At 36.1% G+C, this 25,746-nt stretch overlaps 1 protein-coding gene across 1 annotated transcript; it reads left to right on the top strand.

Moving 5' to 3' along the window:
• The first annotated feature begins 4,259 nt into the window (after positions 1-4,259).
• Positions 4,260-14,384, top strand: LOC111903332 (calpain-type cysteine protease DEK1). The gene is made up of 29 exons (XM_023899111.3): positions 4,260-4,601; positions 4,732-4,890; positions 5,255-5,505; positions 5,616-5,798; positions 5,898-6,033; positions 6,166-6,296; positions 6,387-6,501; positions 6,599-7,478; positions 7,571-7,681; positions 7,760-7,818; positions 7,902-8,064; positions 8,136-8,409; positions 8,502-8,652; positions 8,738-8,849; positions 8,937-9,102; positions 9,212-9,282; positions 9,396-9,487; positions 9,589-9,751; positions 9,835-9,906; positions 9,998-10,375; positions 10,458-10,573; positions 10,660-10,957; positions 11,039-11,370; positions 11,457-11,808; positions 11,907-12,332; positions 12,416-12,544; positions 12,610-13,128; positions 13,230-13,466; positions 13,668-14,384. The coding sequence occupies exons 2-29, from the start codon at positions 4,766-4,768 to the stop codon at positions 13,971-13,973; spliced, it is 6,348 nt and encodes a 2,115-aa protein (XP_023754879.1). The 5' UTR covers positions 4,260-4,601; positions 4,732-4,765; the 3' UTR covers positions 13,974-14,384.
• Positions 14,385-25,746: the final 11,362 nt, after the last annotated feature.

Below are 25,746 nucleotides of genomic sequence, written 5' to 3'. Positions count from 1 at the left end.
TATGCATGCTTATGCGATTGTTACAGTTTATGTAGTTGTTATAGCTGATATGGGTTATGTGGTTACGTGGATTTTGTGGGGTATGCTCTGGGGAACTCACTAAGCTTCGTGCTTACAATTTTGTTTATGGTTTCAGGTATCATCAATTTGGAAAAGAAGGACTCGAATTGATCGCAGTGCACACACCTACGATTTCCGCATGAATGATTTTGGGATAAACTCTGATAAATATATTACTTAATGATGATTTGAAATGTCTGAAATAAATGGTGTCAATGCTTTAGCTACATTTAAAAATGAATTTTTTTACCCTTGATTTTTGAGTTCTTACACCTCCAAGAGCCAAAAAGGACAGCTCATTTGGACAGAATCTTCTAAAACTCAAAGGACCTCAAGTATCGGACCAAAATGTGACATAAAACACCCCAAAACTAGATCTAAGCATGCAATGATCAAGTTCAAAGCTTTATACCTCTAATGGGTCAGAAATGATGCCAAACTTCTAGGTCTACAAGCCTTCTCCAAGCTCTTGCTCCTTATTCTTCAAAACCACCATAATAACACCAAAATGCTTAACGTAAGCTCAAAATACATGCAATGGAGTTAGGGTTCGAGTTAGGCACCGAGATAACAAGGGAGACTGAGAGGATAAGGGTTTGAAGGGTTATAAGTTGTTTAAATAGGGGAAAACCCTAAAATTTAGGGTTTGCATCTGATCACCCTACGCTCAGCGTACGCATGAGGGCTCCCCGTTTCGCGCCTTTTATATGTACGCCGCACGTACACCTTGTACGCCCAGTGTACGCTCCGCCCAAAAATCCCAACATTTTAATAATTATGACTTGAATACAAAGCAATATACCTGCTAAATCTCGGACGTTACAAATCTCCCCTATTTGAATTAGACTTCGTCCTCGAAGTCTGTTGCTGCTTCTGTTGGGAATAGCTCGGGGTAATGCTCCCTCATCTTGTCCTCTGGCTCCCACATCTATTTCGAGCCCTTACGGTGCTGCCACTGCACCTTCACCAACTCTATGCTCTTGTTCCTCAGATCCTTCGTCTTCCTGTCGAGAATGGCTACTGGTCTCTCGATGTAGTTCAGGTTGTCATCTACCTAAATGTCCTCCAAAGGAACCACCACGTATCATCGACTATGCACTTCCACAGCTGCAAAACATGAAAAGTGTTGTGGATCTGTCTAAGCTCTTCCAGAAGATCCAACCGATATGCTACCTTGCCCACCTGGGCATACTGTTTGCCAGATTTCGGGTAGTTTTCAAGGTTTCTAATAACCCATAACTGTTTATTTTGTGTTATGTTGTATGTGATATTTTGAGGAACTCACTACGCTTCGTGCTTACAATAGTTGATTAAATGTGTTTTAGGTACTTCTGATGATCGCAAAAAGGCGAAGGCTTGATTATACACATTCGACTGCAGTTTATGATTCCAAATATTTTGGGACACTCTGATATTTTGATGATGATTTGTATATGACGTATGCGATTTTTTGGGATGTTTTCTATGAACAATATTTTTATATGAATTTAAAGATGAAAAATTTAGTTTAACAATTTGGATGTTACACTATATGTCATAAAAGGTCCATGTTCAGAAAACCTTTTTAGAAAAAAGGTCTACATAATTCACCATTTACATAAAACAAAGGTCCTTATGTAAATTATAGTTACAATCCCTATGTAGAATTTGTTTTTGCAAAAATAGTCCTTGTAAGTCACTGTATATACAAGTTTGACAACTAATGCAAATCCATGAAAGAAAAACCATATCAAAATATTTATTTATGTCACGTACTAACAAAATAATCCATTAATTGAATCCTAATTAAGAACATTTGCAACTAAATCTAACAAAATTGTCAAAATGACTAACTAATTTCATGAGCCTTTTTCATGTAGACCCCGAGACTCCCAAACCACCATGAGATTTTGATTTCTTTCCATGTCTCCTAAAATGAACAATGAGATTATTTGCATTTTAATGAATATAAAAAAGGAAATAAAAATCTAAGTAACCTTTTAGAGGCGGATATTTCACTTCGATTAAAACTTTGAGATGCAAGATTTTTACATGTCTATTCATGGTGTCCATATTCACCAAATCACGAACACTTGTGTCTTCTTTTAGATTAATCAGATGGTTTAATTCCATTTTTCTTGGTCGTCCAGGCATGCGTTTGATAATAGGTGAATATATTTTGTTCCCATCTTTTTGCGCCCATTGATCTTGTCCGGGCATCGGAACAATTTGAAAAAGCATATGCCGATTTAAATTTATCTATACTGAAATAGGGATCAACATAGTTGTCCTAATTAGCATCCCTTATAAAAGCAATAAAAGTTGTTGCATGTACACATTGCCACACTCGACAACTGCATTTTCTTTCATCTAGATTGATTGCCCAACGTTTTCCCTTGTACTTTACTTCAGCTTGATTGTCACAACTTCTAGTAAGTTCATATTTACCCAAGTTCTATATGACAAATTAAAAACACATATGTATGACTAAAGTAAAAACTAAAATAAATATAGTCATTCAACTAAATAATTTAACATGCTTACCTTAGCGATGTCATTGAGATGATTCTTAGCAATAGGAACCAATGCGCAATTCCATGTATTCACCAGATTTCTTTTCTTATCAAACCGTTTCATAATATTTTCCATAATTGCAACAAGGAGATAAAGCATGAGTTTACAACACAATTTACCAATCCAAGAATTAAATGTTTCTGAAATATTATTAGTGATGTAATCATAAGATTGATCATTCATTGGAGTACAACCCTAATCACGTACTCGAAGTCCACTGGAACCCTAACATGATTTTGATTGGTTCGACTAACATAGTTAAACTGCTTTGCCATCGCAACTCTAACCTTTGTGCGCTGCCGTCCTCGGAACCCTAGACACTATCTATCAACGAATGGGTAAGGATTTGCCGTCATTCTACATCCATCGGAACCACTAAATCTGCACTCAGCCATCGGATTGCCGCCATCATCAACTTCCTTATGCCCCGATCTGAAACCACTGGGCCTCTTCTTATCATCGAAACTAGGGTGATGGAGTTGTGGATCTTGTTGTGGATCTCATTTAGGGTGTGGTGGAGTGTGATTTAAGAGAAATGGATGGTTCGGTAGGTGGTGCATCGACAGGTCACTATTTGACAGGTGGTGGTCCGATAGTTGGAGGTTCGACAGTTGGTCGTCCGACAGTCAGAGGTCCGATATGTGGTGCTCTAGTGGTGGTAGGGTGATGGTGTTTTTAGAGAGAGAGAGAGAGAGAGAGAGAGAGAGAGAGAGAGAGTTTATTTTTTTCTTTTTAAATAAAAACAATAAGAAACTAAATAAAAAACTAAAAAAATAATTATATAAGGGCATATTCGTCTTTTCAAGTTGGGTGTGGACCAAAACCATACAAAAATGTTAATCACAGGGACCAAAACCACACAGACTATCCAAAATTGGATCAATGATGCACCAACAATTTTTTTTGGACTAAAACCATATAATTTTGACAATTACAGGAGATTATTTTTGCAATTTTGTCTCTAGTTTACATCTTCCATAATCTTAGCATTTTGTGTGACTAATATTGTATAACAATTATAAACATGGGGGGTTTTACCCAATCGGCAAATCCTGCATACTACTTCATTTAATTGAAGAACTAAATAAGATGAGACCATTGCTCACATTATCGACAATACGTTAAGAAACAAAGAGTTAAACTTAGTCGATCACCATGATTTCTTGATTAAAACTTATAAAGTTAGTAAGAAGCCCAAAATGGGAGCTTTCAAATATATACCCTTAGTTAGGTCCAGCCCATTCGGCTTCAAATTTCAAACCCTAAAGTCCAATATAAACCCAATAATTATAAACCAAAATTTTCAATCGTAGACTATCAAGTTTGACAAATTTTCTTATGGGTCCCCCTACTTTTCAACTAATAGAATTTTTAATCAACACTTTTCCACTAATCCTCCACGAAACCGGGTTTTTTTCTCGGGTAATTAAGTGGTAGAAATAGACCAAAGGTGTCTGAACGATAAGGTTTCCCCACGTGCAGACGCAATCACTCTGTACACGTACCAATATATTTCTCAGTCAAGAACCACCGCTCGTTTCTCATTGGCTGTGGAGTCCACGCGCCACCCTCCAGCTACTCGACTTGAATTGCTCTGAGACAAGCATATGCAGCTGCTGTTATTTTATCATTATTTACAAAACCACTATCCAGTATCCCCAATCTTTTACTCTTTCCTTCTCTCAAATTTCGCTAAAAAGCTCTCATTTTTTTTTCACTGTGTGTTTGAGTGTGAAACTGCGTGTAAATAGGAGCTCTAACAAATCGAAAAGGGGTTTCATACGGAAGAAGAAAATTCCAAAACTTGGTGTTGCTGAAGTCGTCCATCGCTACATTCTTCAAAACCCTAACTTCCTGATTTTGTTTATTGATTACATGACGGTGCTATCCAGCTGAAAAAATAAACTAAACCCTAGTTCCTCTTGAACTCAATTTCGCGTCCTAGAAGTTATCACGATGTTATTGGCAGCTGAAACCAGTTCAGTGAAGTAAGTTGTTTGCTTCAATTGCATATCTTTTTGGTTTCAAAGTAACTTAGTTAGGTTGGATTTTATGTTTTATTTTAAATTATATGTTAATCACACTTTGATTTGTTTCTGTATATTATCTGCGGTGTAGTTGAAAAGCTAGAGAGAAAAGGGAGGAAGAAGCCATGGAAGGGGATGACAGGGATGTAATGTTGGCATGCATAATATCGGGAACCCTTTTCTCTTTCTTGGGGTTGGCTTCTTTTGCGATACTTTGGGCTGTTAATTGGCGGCCATGGCGGATATACAGGTACTTCTTCCTTATTTCCTGTTTTGTTATACAGTTTTTGTCGTTTTGGGTTCTCCTTTGAAGCAATGGGGAATTCAATAGCTTTCTTTGACCACTCTTTCTTTATCAGTGGTCAACGAGATCACCTCATGTTACATTTTTCAGCTAAACAGAACTCAAAAGTTACAAATAGGAAGATTTGGAAATTGGGTATATAAGTATATAATAACATTACATTTTGAACCTCTTAAATGTTCAACCATAAGTAAGGGACTTTAGATTAACATGCCTTAAGTTATTAACCAGTTGGTTTAAATTTGTTCATTTTGAACCTCTTAAAAGGTATCACCTAACACTTTCTGTTATTGCTGTCATATTTGCTCAGTTGGATCTTTGCTAGAAAATGGCCAAGTTTCCTCCAAGGCCCTCAATTGGGAATACTATGCGGTTTTCTATCCCTTTGTTCATGGCTTGTTGTCATTTCTCCAATTGTAGTTCTTATCACATGGGGATGTTGGTTAATCTTAATACTTGGGAGAGATATTATTGGTTTAGCAGTAATTATGGCTGGAACTGCTCTTCTTTTGGCATTCTATTCCATAATGCTCTGGTGGCGAACACAGTGGCAAAGCTCAAGTATGATCCAAATCTCCCATATCCATTTTCCTTTCAGTTTACAACATCTTACACATATATCATCCATTTCTAAAAGATATTAAAGGGTACAAATGTCGTTTCATGAATAGGAGCTGTTGCTGTTCTTCTTCTTCTAGCTGTTGCACTCCTCTGTGCATACGAACTATGTGCAGTTTATGTTACAGCTGGTTCAACTGCTCCACAACGGTATTCACCTTCTGGATTCTTCTTTGGGGTCTCAGCAATTGCTTTAGCAATCAACATGCTCTTCATTTGCAGAATGGTGTTTAATGGTAGGTTGTCACTACATGTGACCTATAACCTATTCTTTCATCTTCTTCTCTCATGTTTGCTTATTCTTCATTGTACTTATTGTGCTCAAATCATTACAGGAAACGGTTTGGATGTTGATGAATATGTTAGAAGTGCATACAAATTTGCTTATTCTGACTGCATTGAAGTTGGCCCAGTTGCATGTTTACCAGAACCACCAGATCCAAATGACTTATATCCTAGACAATCTAGAAGGCAAGTACCCTTTTGGCCTTTTCCAATCTTTTATCATCTATTCATACATTTACATGGTCTTTTCACAATAAAGATTGCATCTTTATGAATCTTGCGACATATTTTCACTAATAGGAGTAATAACTCTTTCAGGGTGTCACATCTCGGGCTTCTTTATCTCGGGTCACTTCTTGTACTTCTTGTGTATTCTATATTGTATGGCTTAACAGCAAAGGAGTCAAATTGGCTCGGGGCTATCACATCTGCTGCTGTTATAATTCTTGGTATATATGTACACATTAAACCAATGCTACTCCTAATTTCCTAATTTCCTTATATCCTATCTTCCTTAATTTCTTGATTCCTATTCCTAGATTGGAACATGGGTGCCTGTTTATACGGGTTTGAGCTTCTTCAAAGCCGTGTCATTGCTCTTTTTGTTGCTGGTGCTTCTCGTGTCTTCCTGATATGCTTTGGAGTTCATTACTGGTATTTTTTCTAATTTTCTATTCCTCTAATCTTTATACATACACACACAACTTTTACCTTCGTTTCTTGAACTTTTGCGTGTTCTTTATCTGCATAGGTATCTTGGACACTGTATAAGTTATGCGGTTGTGGGGTCCGTCTTACTTGGCGCAGCTGTGACGCGCCACCTGTCAGTCACAAACCCTTTAGCAGCAAGAAGAGACGCCTTACAAAGCACTGTGATTCGCCTCAGAGAAGGTTTCAGAAAAAAAGAACAAAACAGTTCTTCAAGTTCATCAGAAGGATGTGGTTCAAGTGTGAAACGTAGTAGTAGTGCAGAAACTGGTCATTTAGGTAACAATTGGAATCATGCAGAAGGAATCAACAGTGAAAAAAGCTTAGATAGTGGAAGACCTAGTGTAGTTCTACACAGTAGTTCTTGCAGATCAATTGTCCAAGAAGCTGAAAGAAACTTTGACCAAAATAGTGATGAGTCAACTTCAAATCAACAGACACTTGACTTGAACTTAGCTTTGGCATTTCAAGAAAAGTTTAATGACCCAAGAATCACGTCTTTGTTGAAGAAAAGAGCAAGAGAAGGGGACATTGAGTTGACTAATTTGTTACAAGATAAGGGTTTGGATCCGAATTTTGCAGTGATGTTGAAAGAAAACGGATTGGACCCCACAATACTCGCGTTGTTGCAAAGGAGTAGTCTTGATGCTGATAGAGATCATCGTGATAATACTGATATTATGATTAGTGATTCAAATGGTGTTGTTGATAACACTTTGCCTAATCAAATTTCATTATCTGAAGAACTTAGGATTCGTGGACTTGAAAAATGGCTTAGAATTTTCAGACTCCTTTTGCATCATATTGCTGGGACTCCAGAACGTGCATGGGTTCTTTTTAGTTTTGTGTTCATTGTTGAAACTGTCATTGTGGGGCATTTTCGTCCAAAAACAGTCGAAGTCATTGGTGCAACACATCAACAGGTATAAAGGGTTTCCTTTGTATACAAAAGTTGCTTCTTCTTCTTCTTCTTCTTCTTCTTTTTTTAATCTATAATCTATAAAAATGGATACAGTTTGAATTCGGGTGTGCTGTTTTGCTACTATCACTTGTTATCTGTTCCATTATGGCTTTCCTTCGGTCACTACAAGCTGAAGACATGGTGATGACTTCAAAACCCCGAAAGGTAAACTACATTTTTTGTAATTTCTTTTTCTATTTTTTTTTCTTTATTTTTGAACTCTATTATGTTAAAAAATTTCAGTATGGTTTTATCGCTTGGCTTCTAAGCACCTGTGTTGGTCTGCTGCTGTCTTTCTTAAGGTACAATAATTTAATTTTTCAATAGATTCACAAGTAAAAGATTTATTTTTTTAACTTTAATCCATCTTCAACTAATATTTCAGCAAATCATCTGTTCTTCTTGGATTATCTTTAACCCTACCACTCATGGTAGCATGCCTTTCTGTTGCAATTCCAATTTGGATACACAATGGGTACCGATTTTGGGTGTCAAGAGTTGACTATGGAGGTCAAGTAGGAAACTATCGAACTCTTTGGATGAAAGAGGTTTGTATCTACTTATCTTTAATCTTCTTACTTCTTATCCATTAACTTATTAGCTTCTAAAATATTTTCAGGGAGTTGTACTTTCGATTTGCATATCAATCTTTATTGGATCCGTATTAGCCCTAGGTGCAATCGTATCTGCAAAGCCTTTAGAGGATTTAGGCTACAAAGGGTGGACAGGTGGCGACAACAGTATCAAATCTCCATACGCATCTTCAGCTTACATCGGATGGGCCATGGCTGCTGTAATTGCATTGATAGTTACAGGGCTCTTACCAATTGCCTCATGGTTTGCAACTTATCGTTTCTCTTTATCTTCAGCCATATGTGTCGCCATATTTTCAGGTAACTATTCTCACGTTTATCTTATCTTATCTTCTTCCTTTTTTATAATAAAAACTGTATTCAATTTACCATTATGCCCTTTCTCTCTGTAGTTGTTCTGGTTGCATTTTGTGGCGCATCATATCTTGAAGTTGTGAACTCTAGAGATGACGACGTACCTGAAAAAGCCGATTTTTTAGCTGCATTACTTCCTTTGGTTTGCATCCCAGCTTTGCTATCGCTTTCCTCTGGTTTGCTTAAATGGTATCTCTCATATTATATCTAATTACAAAAAGAGTTTTGAAAGGCGATTAATCATTAATTGATTATTTTTGTGGGAAATTTTCAGGAAGGATGATAATTGGAGACTTTCACGAGGTGTTTATGTGTTTGTCATTATCGGACTTCTTCTTCTTCTAAGTGCAATTTCGGCTGTAATTGTCATAATTCAACCATGGACGGTAATTCCATGTTTAAATACTTACTATTTAGGGTTTATGATTTAGGGTTTTATGTTATAACTTGATCTATGTTTTGTATGACAACAGATTGGGGCATCTTTCCTTTTGCTTCTACTCCTCATTGTTCTAGCTATTGGAATCATCCACTTTTGGGCTTCAAACAACTTTTACTTAACAAGAATGCAAATGTTTGTTGTTTCTTTTCTTGCATTTCTACTCGCCCTTGCTGCATTCTTTGTTGGATGGCGACAAGGTACACAAAAACCTCATCATTTTCTTTTATCTTTTTGATTTTTTTTTTGTTGATAACCTTCATGAGAGACACATAATCAATACTTTTTTTTTTTTTTATGAAATTAAAGGGAGATCTTTCGTTGGAGCTTCAGTTGGTTACTTTTCATTCTTGTTTCTTCTTGCTGGCAGAGCATTGACTGTAAGTTTATATAGAATTATAAATACAAATCTACAATCATGTTATCTTATTGAAGCTTATCTTTATAGGTTTCTTATGATAAACTTTATTTTATTTTTTTATTATTCCAATAGGTGCTTCTTTCACCCCCTATAGTAGTATACTCTCCACGTGTTCTCCCTGTTTATGTATACGATGCTCATGCTGATTGCGGGAAAAACGTCAGGTTCGTAGGAAATCGGAATCACCAATTCCCACTTTGTCGGAATCTCCAATTCCCACCTCTTTAAATCCCTTTCTCTAACACAATCTACTCTTGTTCAACAGTGTAGCTTTCATTGTCCTCTATGGGATTGCATTAGCAATTGAAGGGTGGGGTGTTGTTGCAAGCTTAGTAATCTATCCACCATTTGCTGGAGCAGCCGTATCAGCAATTACACTTGTTGTATCATTCGGGTTTGCAGTCTCTCGACCATGTTTGACTCTCGAGGTTTGACTTTGACCCAAGTTATAATTCAATAAAAAAAACATTCTTTTCCACTAAAAAAACTGATTCTTTTCTTCAATTAACAGATGATGGAAGATGCTGTACACTTTCTCAGTAAAGACACCATCATTCAAGCAATCGCCCGTTCTGCCACCAAGGTAATATATAAATCCAATTACATTTAGTAGTTAATAACTTAATATTGTTTTTCTTTGATTTATATTTTCTATAAATGATTTTTTTTTTCAGACAAGAAATGCTTTATCGGGAACTTATTCGGCCCCACAAAGGTCTGCTAGCTCAGCTGCTCTTTTAGTTGGAGACCCTACTGTAACACGTGATAGAGCAGGAAACTTTGTGCTTCCAAGAGCAGATGTTATGAAACTAAGAGATAGATTAAAAAACGAAGAACTAGCAGCTGGATCGATTATTAGAAAGATAAAACACGGGATATGTTTTCAACATGATTCAACAAATGATGTAGGTTACAGAAGAGAAATGTGTGCACATGCACGGATTCTAGCTTTAGAAGAAGCAATCGATACTGAGTGGGTATACATGTGGGACAAATTCGGTGGCTATTTACTTCTTTTACTCGGTTTGACTGCTAAAGCAGAACGTGTACAGGTCAACACATGAATCCATGAACCCATTTCATGTGAAGTAATTTATGTTTTATTCGTGTTAATGTTTTAAATTTGGGTTACAGGATGAGGTTCGATTAAGACTCTTTCTTGATAGCATTGGTTTTTCGGATCTAAGTGCTAAAAAGATTAAAAAATGGATGCCAGAAGATCGTAGACAGTTTGAAATCATACAAGAAAGGTAAGAACCCAAATCAAGATACTCAATTTGTCATCTTGATACTTGGAAACCCTAATTTGACACTTTTTTTTTGTTTGGGATTTTAGTTATATACGAGAGAAGGAGATGGAAGAGGAGATGTTGATGCAGAGACGTGAAGAGGAAGGGAGAGGTAAAGAAAGGAGAAAAGCACTTTTGGAAAAAGAAGAAAGAAAATGGAAAGAGATTGAAGCTACATTGATATCCTCGATTCCAAACGCCGGAAGTAGGGAGGCTGCCGCCATGTCAGCCGCCGTGCGGGCGGTAGGCGGTGATTCCGTTCTTGATGATTCTTTCGCCCGTGAACGCGTTTCAAGTATTGCAAAAAGAATTCGCGCCACTCAGTTATCTCGTCGCGCCCTCCAAGTAATTCCCAATTCCCATCTCCCATTTCATCAATAATTTTATTAAAAAAATTGAAATTGAAATTATAATTTTGGGTGTCAGACGGGAATACCGGGTGCGGTGTGTGTTCTTGATGATGAACCGGTAACAAGTGGAAGATACTGCGGTCAACTGGACCCCACGATATGTCAAACACAAAAAGTTAGTTTTTCAATGGCGGTTATGATCCAACCAGAGTCGGGGCCCGTTTGTCTCTTGGGAACCGAATTTCAAAAACAAATTTGTTGGGAAATTCTCGTGGCGGGGTCCGAGCAAGGAATCGAGGCGGGACAAGTCGGGCTTCGACTGATAACCAAAGAAGACCGCCAAGGAGACAGACAGTCTACCGTATCAAAGGGATGGAACATCGGTGCAGCGTGCATCGCCGATGGAAGGTAATCCAATAGCTTCAGATGATATTTTTGTCAAATATAATGTTATGTCATGTACAGATAATATTAAAAAAATTTATGATTGCCAGGTGGCATACGGTGACTGTGACGATTGATGCGGATTTAGGGGAGGCGACGTGTTATTTAGACGGTGGATTTGACGGGTATCAGACCGGATTACCGTTGCGGGTTGGGAATGGGATTTGGGAGCCGGGGACTGACGTCTGGGTGGGTGTCAGACCGCCTACGGATGTAGACGCGTTTGGGCGGTCGGATAGCGAAGGGGCGGAATCGAAAATGCATATAATGGATCTTTTTCTCTGGGGGCGATGTTTGTTGGAAGATGAAATCTCCGCCCTTCCTGCCGCCATGGGGTCCACCGATTACAATATGCTCGATCTCCCTGAAGATAATTGGCAATGGAGTGATTCTCCTCCCAGGGTATATTTGTTTGTATATCAGTATGTATGAGTCCTAACAGATCAAGATCACCACATAACATATTAACATAACACAATGTTTGTTTTGACTTTTGATAGGTTGATGAGTGGGATAGTGATCCTGCTGAGGTGGATTTGTATGACCGTGATGACGTGGATTGGGATGGGCAGTATTCAAGTGGGAGGAAAAGGAGATCGGAACGTGAAGGAGTGATTGTGGATATGGATTCTTTTGCAAGAAGGTTGAGAAAACCAAGAATGGAAACACATGAAGAGATTATTCAACGAATGCTATCGGTTGAACTTGCTGTGAAAGAAAACCTTTTGGCTAAAGGAGAAGCACACTTTACAGATCAAGAGTTTCCTCCAATTGACAGGTCCTTGTTTCTTGATCCAGACAATCCACCTTCTAAATTGCAGGTTGTGTCTAAATGGATGAAACCAAGGGAAATAGTCACTGAAAATCAGTTGGGTTCTCCTCCATGTTTGTTTTCTGGTGATGCAAATCCTTCCGATGTTTGTCAGGTATATCTTTCTTCTTCTTCTTCTTCTTCTTCTTCTTCTTCTTCTTCATGTGTTTGTTTGGTTTAATTTGTGTTTTTGAACAGGGGCGTTTGGGTGATTGTTGGTTTTTGAGTGCTGTTGCTGTTCTGACTGAGGTTTCAAGAATATCAGAAGTGATAATTACACCTGAATATAACGAGGAAGGAATCTACACTGTCCGTTTCTGCATTCAGGTATATTCTGGAGCCTGTGGTTTTGTTGATTATAATACAATCATCTAACATTGTAATCTTGTTAGGGCGAATGGGTTCCCGTTGTGGTGGACGACTGGATCCCATGCGAATCCCCGGGAAAACCCGCATTTGCCACAAGCAAAAAAGGCAACGAGCTTTGGGTTTCCTTACTAGAAAAAGCATACGCAAAACTCCACGGGTCCTACGAAGCCCTAGAAGGAGGACTAGTCCAAGACGCGCTAGTTGACCTCACAGGTGGGGCTGGTGAAGAAATCGACATGAGAAGCGCACAAGCACAAATCGATCTCGCTAGTGGCCGATTATGGTCTCAATTACTCCGCTTCAAACAAGAAGGATTCTTATTAGGAGCCGGAAGCCCATCGGGCTCAGATGTCCACATCTCTTCAAGTGGAATCGTTCAAGGACACGCGTATTCCTTACTTCAAGTCCGAGAAGTTGATGGCCATAAACTCGTTCAAATCCGAAACCCGTGGGCTAATGAAGTCGAATGGAACGGGCCGTGGTCCGATTCATCTCCCGAATGGACGGACAGGATGAAACACAAACTTAAACATGTCCCTCGGGTATGTCATATGTTTATGTTTATGTTATAAGAAATCATACATGTTGAGATTATATAAATATGTTTTTTTTTTTAATTTTTTCAACGTTTGATTTGTAATAGGCGAGAGATGGGATATTTTGGATGAGTTGGCAAGATTTCCAGATTCATTTTCGGTCGATTTATGTTTGCCGGGTTTATCCACCAGAGATGCGATACTCCGTGCATGGGCAATGGCGGGGGTATAGTGCCGGTGGGTGTCAAGATTATGACACGTGGCATCAGAATCCGCAGTTTAGAGTACGGGCCACGGGTTCTGACGCATCGTGTCCCATTCACGTGTTCATAACCTTGACTCAGGTATGTATTTGTTAGTTGTAAGTTGTAACAACTTACAACTAACAACAAAAGGAGTTTAGACATTCTCTAAACTTCTTTTGTTGTACTAGTTATACCATTATAACCGGTAAACAACAGGTTATAATGGTATAATTTGGATACAGATTTAAAAAGTTGAAGGATGTGATATGTATTAATGGAGTGAATGATGTGTGTTTGTAGGGGGTGAGTTTTTCAAGAACAACAGCGGGATTCAGAAACTATCAATCTAGTCACGATTCCATGATGTTCTACATTGGGATGAGGATAATTAAAACACGTGGACGTCGTGCAGCTTACAACATCTATTTACATGAATCAGTTGGAGGGACCGATTACGTAAATTCCCGAGAAATATCGTGTGAAATGGTACTAGAACCGGATCCAAGAGGGTACACGATAGTGCCAACAACTATACACCCGGGAGAAGAAGCACCCTTTGTTCTTTCTGTATTTACAAAAGCATCCATCACCCTTGAAGCTCTATAGACTGCATCACATGCACCCATTTTGGCTGGTTTATTATGGACCGGTTCGGTGGGTCGGGTTCTTTTGTGGGCCCGGGAACCGGGTCGAAGATGCTTGAGATTTGGGCTGAAATGTGAACCGGATTGTACTTGTGGCCCGAGGTTGAAGAAGGTTGGGGAATGGGGAATATGGGAAGGGTGGAGGGAAGAAGGGTTTTTTTTGGGTGGTGTATGGTGTATGGAAGGAAATAGGATTATGTAAATGAATAGGAAAGAAGATAGGAAAATTATTGAGTTTAGATATATACATGGGGTGTTGGAAGGGAGGTTTAGTGGGGTGGTGGTTCCTTTCGATTTTTAGCATATCATGTAAATGTCGACTGTGTTTATTGAAATGAGAAATATATCTGCATCTAATCTCACCATTTTAAAAGTTTTGTGAGTTTCTCAAAATGGTGGTCTACAGATCTTATGTTAGACCTGACAAATGTGTAGTGTTTGTGAAGTTATTATGTTGATACAATATACACGAACACGAAATAAACACTTTTAAGACAATGGCCCCGATACTTTTCATAAATAGAAAAATACGTGCTAATATTCTATAGCATCAAGCTTGAAAGGCAAGGAAAATAATTAGTGACTTTTAGGAGATTATATTTTTGTCGAATGTTTAAGGATTTCCTTTCAAGTTTAGATTAAAACTATGTAGGTATTTAGTTTGAATTAAGTTAAGATTTTTTATTGGTAGAATTTTGATGTATCGATAAGTTAAGACTTCTACTTTTTCAATCCATTATTGATATTATTTGTAAATCATTGGTAGTAGTCACAGCATTGGAATTTGGGACGTGAGTTTCTGGTCCCCTCATCACGGAGTTCATGAGTCACGAGTTTAATTCTTCTTTAGTCTTTTGCCTTCAAAATTTTAAAGAAAGCTACCAAAATGAGGACTTTCAAATACGTTATTGATATGATATGATTTTATCATGTAAAAAGAGGTAAACAATACTCCTATACACCTATCGCGTATGAGGTAAACCGCTGCTTATAAAGGAGGTGACGTATATTTCAAATCATAGTATCTCGAATGTTTTGCCAATTCTAGAGGCAACATAAAATAGTATTGAATGTGAGTTGTAAAGCAAACATGTGTATGCATATATAATTAATAGAAGAATGTGAGAAAGTTGGGCATCAAAACCTAACAATGTGGACTCTTAATAAATAAGAAAGAGAAGCGATTTCACATGAAGTTATCAACATAAAGTGAAACAACAAGGACAAAAAAGAAAGCTTCTTAACCATTATTTCTTGATAAAAGCCCCACATTAAAAAGAACCCAACTTTTTGCAGATAATTTGTCAAACTATTTTTAACCATATTCTAAAAGGAATGCTTAAAATGATTCATCAAGAATAACTTAATATACTATACAAATAGTATACGGCTTTTGAGTATTTAGTTTCTTTAAAAAAACGAATCATGGGTTTGACTGGTCATAGGGATGGGTGAGTATTTAGTTTCTCTAGCTTTTGCTAGTTTTTAAAATCAATTGACCGAAGGTTGGATTAAAGATCTTGAATTGAGATTGTAGAAACCGAAAAGGAAAATGTTCATTGTACCTATATATTCTTGTCAATGAGTTCTAATGTCGTAAAGTTAGTTGGCCATAAAAAGAAACTAGATAAAAATAAAGAAAAAGAGTTTTTATGATATGGCGTTAATTAGAAAACAAGTGATATATCTTGTCTTTTGTCATGAATATGACCTTAATCTTGACACATGTTTAAGCTATGTGAATTGAAACCATACTATTATTGACAATTGAGAGATCTAAAAGTACAAACCTAATCATTGTATTAATTTTTTTTTTTTTTTTAAACGGATGAAGTTTCATATGTAAATAATTACATATGCAAAAATAAAATTAGATTTTGGAGCCACAAAATCCATTCTATACGAAGTTTGTGTTTTCTATACACAATCCGATTAAAAGAGCACACAACAATACTATCAAAAACCCTATCACTTCTCGGTCTATCAAAAAAAGAAAAAGATTACTAAATTTCTAAATGCTCCACCAAGTAGTTGAAATAATTGCGTCCACTACACACCATCCTCTTTGTAGCAGTCAAAGAACTCGATTCTAATCAAGAAGACATGTCACGAACCATATGAATCGAAGACATGTTAATATCACACCATCTCCCAATCATCTTCACAATAACCTTGGCAACATCGTCTGTCAAGAAAGAAAATATGATCCACCTCCTCAATGTAACTACCAAAAATAAAGCGAAAGATCAATTCTTCTAGCCGAAATATTCTCTTTTCTGGGTAGTCTATCCAAACATGCTTTTCACATAAAAATCTTCACATTTTTTTAGAAGTAAGGAATTTCATGCTCTTCACATAAAAATCTTCACCTTTTTTGGAAGTAAGGAATTTCATTTAGTTTGGGTACCACCATGTAACGTCCGTAGATCCGGGCTAGTCAATTTAGAGACAATGAGCGTCAAAAATGAGTTTTTGATGAAAGATTATTTAGAAGGATTAATCTTAACCAAGTTGTAGTATATGTTACAAGGGTTCCGTACATATAAAAAAGGCCGAAATCCGAGTTATAACGAAAAAATTATGGCCGTTGAAGTTTTACGGCAAAATCGACATGACATCGGGAGACGTAAATAGTGAATTTACAATATAGGACTTTTTAGCCTTAGTGATCTAAACAAAATTTGTAGTATACATTAAACCGAGAACATACAAAAAAAGAACGCCTAAATCTGACTTCGTATGAAGAAGTTATGAATTTTCTAAAATTTGGCTTATCAATGCACAACCCGAAACTCGAATTTTAGATCGAACGGTTTTTGGCCTACGCGACCTAAATGAGAATTGGAGATCTCATTAATAGGAACTCAACGGTAAAAAGACAGACGAAAATGGAGTCTGTATGTAGAAGTTATGAATTTTACGCGGATATTTACCAGTATAATCTCCTCGTACAGTTAAATTTAAGATTGGTCGAGAATTAGCCGACGGAGTCAAAATGAAAGTTGTAGATCTTATTCTTACCTATGCATGTATATAAATAACGTCAAAAACGGAGCTCGTATGTGAAAGTTACAGATTTTAGAAGTCGGAAGTGTGCTGTGCAAAAATGGGTGACGTGACACAATCTTGACCATTGCTTTCTTCCCAAGTCTTGCCACCAGATGGTGACATGTGGCACCAAGTTCAACCATATTTCACCCTATAAATAGAACCTCTCCCACCCTCATTTTCTTCACACATTTCCCATTCTTTCTTCTCTTTACTCTCTCTCTCTCTCTCTAGAACCTCTCTCTAGCCCCGAAAACCCCCGAAAAGCCTAGGGAACCTCCCTAGCACGCGGCGGAAGCCCTGGAGTGCTCGAAGGCTTCAAGAAGAAGAGATTTTCGGATTGGAAACGCTTCTCCAAGCAAAACCCGGTTTTCTATAAAACCCGCTGTAAGTGAGCTACACATACGCTATTTTTAATATAGTTTTTATTTAATTATAGTAACGTTATTAGGAATTTATAATAAGTACTTGGGCTATTATTATGGGTTATATAAGTATTGTTTAACACTTATATAATAGTAATAATAGCTAGACTATTAATTAGTCTCGGCAAATAATAGACTAAACTCTAGTGGTAATAATACCAGGTTTCGTCGAAGGAAATTATTTTTTAAGAAGCGAAGCGCTGTCTGAGTTCGGAATCACCATCTTTTCAAGTGAGTGCATGGTCCCTTTCATCTTACACATAGATATGAAGTATTTAATATAAATTACGTGCTATGTGTGCATATTGTTTGAATACTTGCTGTCTATGCTGGGTGAAATATTTTTATACACGTTTTAAATGATTTAAGCTGTATACATATTTTATATCTACAAAATGTGTTGGGTAATACATGGGTAGATGTAATAGTTGCTGTGTGACAAAATAAAATAATGAGAGGCCTCGATATAGATGTTATTGATGATCCAATCATCTAGCGGAGTATAGATGACGACCACAAACTATTCTAGACAGTCCAGTGGAACGCTAGCAGGCTCGCAACCTGTAAGTGTTTATTTGAACTGTGTGCTCACCAACAGTACTCCATCCCCCACATGGTTGCCTTATTTGACATGAATTGCTGAGGAACCCCCGAAACATGTGTTGTCACCCCGATGGAAGTCCTTAGACTAGGTCCCTTGTGTTAGATGTTTTAGGGACGTAAAGTGAGGATAACGGGAACGGGTAATTGGGTTTGTTTGGTTTGACAAACTTAATAAACTTATTTATTATGGGTTGAAAACCATATGTACTCACCAGGTTTCCCAACCTGACCCGCTCAGTTTATTTATATCACAGGTGTTGATATGAAGTCACATTACACTGAGAGATTAATGAGATATAAATCACTAGTGATAAAGAATGTAAGTTCTGTTTATGCTTATGTTTCTGTATTGACGACGACATCCCAAATGTTTTAAAATGAATAAAAATATTTTTCTTCGGAAATGCTTTGATAACGTATTTATCATGTTTTACTGGGAACATATTCCGCAACATTTTTATTAAAAGAGATACTCTGATTTTTATAAAGCATAAACAAAATTGGTATTTTCTGGCCATGAAAATGGGGATGTCACACACCATTTGTCAATAAAAGATTATCAATATAATTTTTCATGCCATTTACTTTGAAATTCATCCCACTAGTTATATCCAAATCCACTGATCCAAGTGTTCCAAAAGAACCACAGACCCAAACAAAAATTCCAAAGTTGAGAGTTGAGCTTACTTAGCTATAACGTCCTAAAATCATGACAAAATTTTCATTTTTAAAAATCATACCAAAATCTATAAATCATACAAAACATACTTTCCAAAATCCATAATTATAAATCAGAGTATCCCAAAATCATAGGTCAAGTAAATATCCGGGATGATGTGCACAATCAAGCCTTCGCCTTGCCCCTACCCTCTGAAGTACCTGAAACCAAAAAGTTAAGGTGTAAGCCAAAGCTTAGTAAGTTCCCCCAAAGTATGTTGGATTAGTGTCTAAGTCCATAACTATTTTGGTATGTACTTGACCCGATGGTGCATGGTCCTTTTGGGTTGCCTTCACCAAAGCAACGTGACAGGATGAATTATGGAGAGAAAGGATTAATTATGATTTATTAATATATTATAAGAATAATATATTATGAGAATAATATATTAAAGGAGAAATCATAATGTTTAATTAATATTAGTCAAGAATTAATAAGAATTAAGTTTGTGGCTAAAAGACATTAATTAAACTTAAGGGACTAGAACTGTCAATTATATGATAGTTGAATATTGAGCTAATGGACTCCATATTAGAGGGGTGGACGAATTCTATGGGGAAACCCATTAGAAATCGTTCTAGGCCTCTAAGGAGGGAGTCCATGGGTTGCTTAGGGCTTAAGCATCCAAATTAGGGTTTCCTTGTTAGATAACCCTAATAGCCTCACTATTTAAAGGGCCCTTGAGACTCAAAAACGTGGTGAACTTGTTCCTTTGGGTTTCCACATGTTTTGGGCAGCCTCCCCTCTCCTTATTCTTCATCCTCTTGCTCTTGGAGTTTGTAAGCCATTAGAGGAGTGACACTTGTGACTCTAAGCTTTCTAAAGTCATTACAAGGAGGATTTGAGATTGTTATTGCTACATAACAATCAAGGTAAGATCTAAAACCCTTTCACATGTTAATATGATTAATTGTATACTAGAACTAGGGTTTAAAGTCTTGGATGAATTGAATGTACAATAGAGAAACCTAGATCCAAGCATTAGGGTTTGCATGAGCACATAGGATGTTCTTATGGCTAAAACCCATCAGTGGTATCAGAGCCTTGATTGGTTTCTTTTGTATTGATGCCTTGTATGTTTGTCTAAGCTGCAAAATCGTTTTTTGGCCTCCCTGCCTGATGAACTCGGCGAGTAGGCCCCTACTCGACGAGTCCATAGGGGTACTCGACGAGTTCGAGCGTCAGAAAGAGGGGATTTCGGGATTTCTTGCTGTTTTACTCATGGATACTTGCCTTATCTGTTTTAGGTCATTAAAATCCGATTTTATACACATTTATGAGTATATCCTTGATTAAACAAAAGATAATTACCAATTGATTAGATAATAACTTCCTTATTTGATTAAAGTTTGATTATTTGTATTAATTGGGTAACTTATCTTGCAAGAAATTAATTTTAGGTCAAATTAGATAATAATTAGATTAATTGTTTAATTTAAGTTATTTGCTATTTGATCCTTGTGTTTTGAAAAGTTTCAAAACTTGCCCTCAAGTTTTGGAATTTAAATTTTGATTAAAAGGTTTGATTTTAAAATATTTAAATTCTAAACCCTAATGTTTTGAAATGTTTCAAAACTTGCCCTCAAGTTTTGGAATATAAAAGTTGATTAAAAGTTTAATTTATGAATGTTAAATTCTAAAACCCTAGTATTGTTTTGAAAAGTTCAAATCACACCTTTATGGTTTTATTAATTAATTATGTGTATAATTAAAAGAGTTTTAATAAATCCATAAAAGTTTTGGTTTACAATTTAATTGAATTAAAAGTATAATTATTAAATTTGACCACATAGTATTTTAAAAGTGTAAAATACACCCTATACTATATATAACATTAAAAGTCTAACATTATATATATGTATGAGTAAAAGTCAGTCTTACCGTTAGTAGACCTCATTCACGAAGCTGGTCTATAAGGGGTGTTTGAGGAAATTGCCTATAAAATGGCGATTGACACTACAAGAAAAAGACCCTTTTACGACGCGCAAACAACGACACTCAGAGATTTATGTTACGCAAAAGAGAGTGACGTTAAAAAAGTGTTATCTCTTCAAAAAATTTAAGGATTTAGGTCGCGCATTATTGGGTGCCCTTAAATTAGTGTCTCATGTAAAAAAAATAAAAAACACGGAGGGCACTTTAGCTAAAAGGTGCGTCGTCTATGATTGTCGTTTTATATTTTTTTAAGAAACGCGCTTTTCCTTAGAGGGAAAATGAAATCCCCAAATTTTTTAAACACCCGCCTTCTTCTCCCTCGTCTCCACCCCCTAATCGAAGCTACCAGTTGAACAACCCCTAATCGACACCACCACCTTCTCGTCTCTCCTTCTCCACCAAGTTTTCTCTCATCTCTATCCTCCATCTTCTGGATTGTAAAGGCGTCGTTTTATAATTCTTTTATCAAACGCACATCCACTATCCTCAATTACAAAAGGCGTCCAAATCTTGGGCTTTTTTTTTTCATAAGATCTCATTCCACCTTACCTCATACTCACCTCTACACAATCGACTGTCACCACCATTCCTACCATCCGCCGCCGCCCTACCATCTCTTCCATCACCATCACTTTTCGACGTGAGAAAAGGCAGCATCACAGCGAAACCTTAGGCGCCAAAACAACTCCGGTATATCGATCCTATATCTGTTTTCAATTTGCATCAACTGCGCCTAGAAAAACGAAACGTCCGATGCATAGAAACATCGGTTGGAGTTTGGAGAACTCAATGCCCTAGAATCACGTAGATGTGGGCATCGATCTAATAAATAAAAAGTAAGAACCTATAACCGATTTGATGATTTCTCTTATTCTCTCTAAATTTGATATTCTGCCCTTCAAATTTCTTAGTTATCAGTCGATTACATAGCTCCTAAGTTGTTTGTGAATCGATTTTGATTTCTATATACTCCAATTTTGGTATTTTTCAAGTTCTTATTTGCGATTTCTCTAATTAATATCGTGGTTGTAGGGTCGATTATTTTTCTGTGAGTTAGAAGTTTACAATTTGATTTGTTGTTCTCTACTGGACAAGGGACGCCTAATTCTGGAGATAAACAGATTGATTCTGATTTCTGAAGAGAAGAAGATAGGAGGCTTCGATAGGTATTTTTTTTGTTGTCTCTCTAATATGCAAACTAACTCCTGACTCTGATACTTGTATTATTAATCTGTTTATTGGGTTGGAGTTTTAAGATTTGTGTGGGTTGGAGTTCGATGGTCTTCACTCTTCTGAGGAGTTCGACTCTCATCTCAGAAGTTCAAAAATATCAAAATTCAAAAATTTCAAAATCTCAGGTATAATTTTTGTGGTCTAATGTGAATATATATCATTATCATCATACTATTTTTATTATAGGGATACATAGAAGGCAACAGACCAGCTTACACTAAAGATTTTATGAATAAGGATTTGACAAAGAGATAGGTAGCAAAGTGCTCAAGGAAGCTTTTAATAGAGGAGTTACATTCTTTGATACTGCTGATGTATATGGGGTTCAGCATGCTAATGAGATACTAGTTGGGAAGGTAATTGTATTTTCTTATACAAAACAACAAAGCTATATAAATAATCTTCATGAAATTATTGCAATGTAATCACATTGGTAGACATTTATCCTAGTTGATTAAACTAGAATGCTTCAGGCATTAGATATGGATCTCTTCTATAATATGCGTGATTTTTTAACTTCTCTTCATCTATTTCATTATTTTTTTTTTCTGATTTTATGCATTTTTTTTAAGAAATGTAGTATAATTGTTTCATTTATTGACAAGTATTGTTGTAAAATGTAAACAGGGAAAGTTTCTAGTTGATTTAGCTTGTCATGGTGATAAGTTGTTCCAAGTAGTGTTCAAGGAATGGTAAGTAATCTAGGACAACTAATCTTTGTTTCCCCAAATTGCAATCCAGTCAAGGCTTCATGAATTATTAAAATATAATTTTTTTAATGTAGCAACAAGAACCATTGGTGTGATCAGTAAAATCGATCAAGCATCTTCCGATCCCAAAGTTCTTGCTGCTGTTCAGGCACTTCTGTTGGGTCAAGGACCAAGGGTATGTCTGTGATCGATTATTTTGATATTACTTGGTTTACGTAATTTGTGTTGCTATGTATCAGATTAAGAATAAATTACAAAATGGTCCCTCTGATTTCTGCTATGTATCAGATTAAGAGCCCTCACGTCTCTATGTTGACGAGGTAAAAAAACTACACATTATTTTGTTTTTTTCATTTTTAATTAATTCCCCTTTTCTCTTATTAATATTATTATTCTTTTAATTTCATTTATGTAATCATTTGTAATGAGTACAGATTCATCGTGTACTTGCGGACATAGTTTCAGCTTCAGCTAATGCTACACCAGGACTTGGGAGATATCCTCCATTTAAAAGAGAGGTACTTTGCCTTTTTCTTTTTCTTTTACTGATATGAGAAATGTACTTGTTTTTACTCATGATAGCAATTTGATAATGCTGATGTGGCACTGTTGTGTGCTATTGTTTTGACTAGGTGGTGGCAATTGCTACAACAACTCTGGAGGGGTATAAGAATGATGCAAAGACCATGGTGATTGCACTTGTTATTATTTTTTTATGTAATATCAGAACTCATGACTCTTTATATGTGTCACCAGGCTTACCTGATAACAAAGATTGTTCTCTAATAAAAAGATCCAAGAAGTAGATAAGTATCCCACCCTTAATCAGGTAACTAACTAAGTGTATGACTGTAGATATTTTCAATTCCTTTCAAGTGTATATGTAACACTCAGTGTTGTTTTTGCAGCCAATATTGGTGGCTTCGGGAAGAAATCCACCTCAAGTTTACTTTTGAACCAAACAAAAACCTTAGAGATTCAATTCTTTAAAGTACATGTTTCAATATAAATGACTTGTAACTGTAAGTTTCCTTTTTTACCCTTTCTTTCACTCCCAAAAATCAAAAAATGATGTTTCATTTTCTTTCTTCATCTTATAGGTTTGGTCTGCACCAAATTACTGCTATCGGTGTGGCAACATGGCTTCAATTTTGAGCTTTAGTGAAAACATGGTATTCCCATAAGGTAATTTATCTTTTTTCTTTCTTTTAGGAGTATATTATTTAATAATGAATTAATGATTGTGGTGGGTGTGACAGGAGAGAGAGGTAAAGTTTTTCACAGAAACTGAAAAAAACAATCAGATGAGAGGACCAAGGACAGGGGTACCTTACTTTTTGTAAGAAAGGAATGAAGAAAGAAAGAAATATGTTTTCTCAAGATATGATGATGATGATGATGATTTTTGGGTATTCACACCATTTTATCAATTTAGCCACTGATATATATATATATATATATATATATATATATATATATATATATATATATATATATATATATATATATATATATATATATATGACGTGAAATCAAGAATAAGGTTCCCTCACACACTCGCCAAATTCTGGTGGTTTTTTATACTTATGGTTGGATCCTTAATGATATCAATTGTTGTGAGCATTCACATGACATAAATATTTTTTTTCAGTAGTTTTATTTTACTATATTTTGTATCCACTGAACTACATTTTGCACTTTAGGTGATAACTATTGGGTTTTCTGCAGAAATTGGAGATATAAAGGAACATTGTAGGTTTCCAGTTTCTTCTTTATAGTTTATATCTCTCATTATATTTCATAATAATTGATTGTATATAACAGAATTCCATAATTTAGTGTGTATAAAGGTACACGAACAAGGACAACTTTTATTTTCATCATAGGTTTCTGGATGCTGAATCTTGCTAATAACATTGTTCAGGTAACAATTTATAAAAAAATTCCTTTTTTTTTTAAAAAAACTTGTGTTTTTAAACCATTATTTTAAATTCAAGTAACAATTTTAATAATTTCAGGGCCCCGCTCGAGCTCTCCTGGCTGATTTAGCAGGTATGTACCAATTTTTCTGAATTCCTCAATCTTAATATAGATCAAAACCCTAAACCCAAATCTGTTAATAGTTTCACCTTATGATGTTTGTGTTATGTCTCTATAAATGCTATTAATAATATTTATTCATTTATTGATAGGCCCTGATCAGAGGAACTTAGCAAATGTTATATTTTGTTCATGGATGGCGATTGGAAACATCTTAGGGTTTCTATCTGGTTCTGGTGGAAATTGGCACGGGTAAATTATCTATTGGAAGTCTTCTTATTATATCATATGGTTTTATTTGACTTTTTTCATTTTTTTTTCTAATTAATTTGATCATTCTCCATGGCAGGTGGTTTCTTTTCTTGAAAAGTATAACTTGGTGTGAGGCATGTGGAAATCTGAAGGCATCTTTTTTAGTTGCAGTGGTGAGTTTTTAATAGCTAAATATAACTATATCTTAAAATTGATAAATTGACAACCAAAAAGCCTTCTGATGTTTCTAACTAACAAAAGGAAAATTGGAATATTAAATAATACAAAACATGTTGGCATGTTTGCAGATTTTTCATACATTTTGCACACTGGTGACACTCTACTTTGCAAAAGAGATCCCTTTAGTACCAAAACAGCATAAAAATTATTAGATTTTGCTCCTCTTCTTAACAATCATCAGTAGACTGGGTCTGAAAATTCAGACTCAAAACCCCTGACAAGGTGGGTTATGCCTTTCAAGATCTATTGGAGATAGAGATGTTGGGGAGTTCATTATTCCAGTTCCTCATGTCAAACAAGTGAAGGTTAGTTTAGTAATTAAACTCAATTTATTCCTCTTTTTATTAACAACTTTTATTTATTCATGATCTTCAACTATCTTCTTTTTGTGGGTGGCTTGTAATTTCAAGTGATGGAGTCTGGGATGCTCTTTCCACTGAATCAGCTCTGGAATGCAGTCGCGGATTGGTTTCGGAATCAGCAGCAGCACAAATTGTCAAGGTATGGAAACAAAAAAATGTCAAATTTGTA

This window comes from Lactuca sativa, chromosome 6, assembly GCF_002870075.4.
Source record: "Lactuca sativa cultivar Salinas chromosome 6, Lsat_Salinas_v11, whole genome shotgun sequence".
Lineage (NCBI taxonomy): Eukaryota > Viridiplantae > Streptophyta > Magnoliopsida > Asterales > Asteraceae > Lactuca > Lactuca sativa.
This window is presented reverse-complemented; position numbering and strand designations above follow the sequence as displayed.

Bases quoted from the DNA above. Each gene is read 5' to 3' on its own strand.
- LOC111903332 (XM_023899111.3), top strand. From the start codon at position 4,766: ATGGAAGGGGATGACAGGGATGTAATGTTGGCATGCATAATATCGGGA. The intron at 7,479-7,570 runs GTATAAAGGGTT...AAATGGATACAG, and splicing joins TTGGTGCAACACATCAACAG to TTTGAATTCGGGTGTGCTGT. The intron at 7,819-7,901 runs GTACAATAATTT...CTAATATTTCAG, and splicing joins CTGCTGCTGTCTTTCTTAAG to CAAATCATCTGTTCTTCTTG.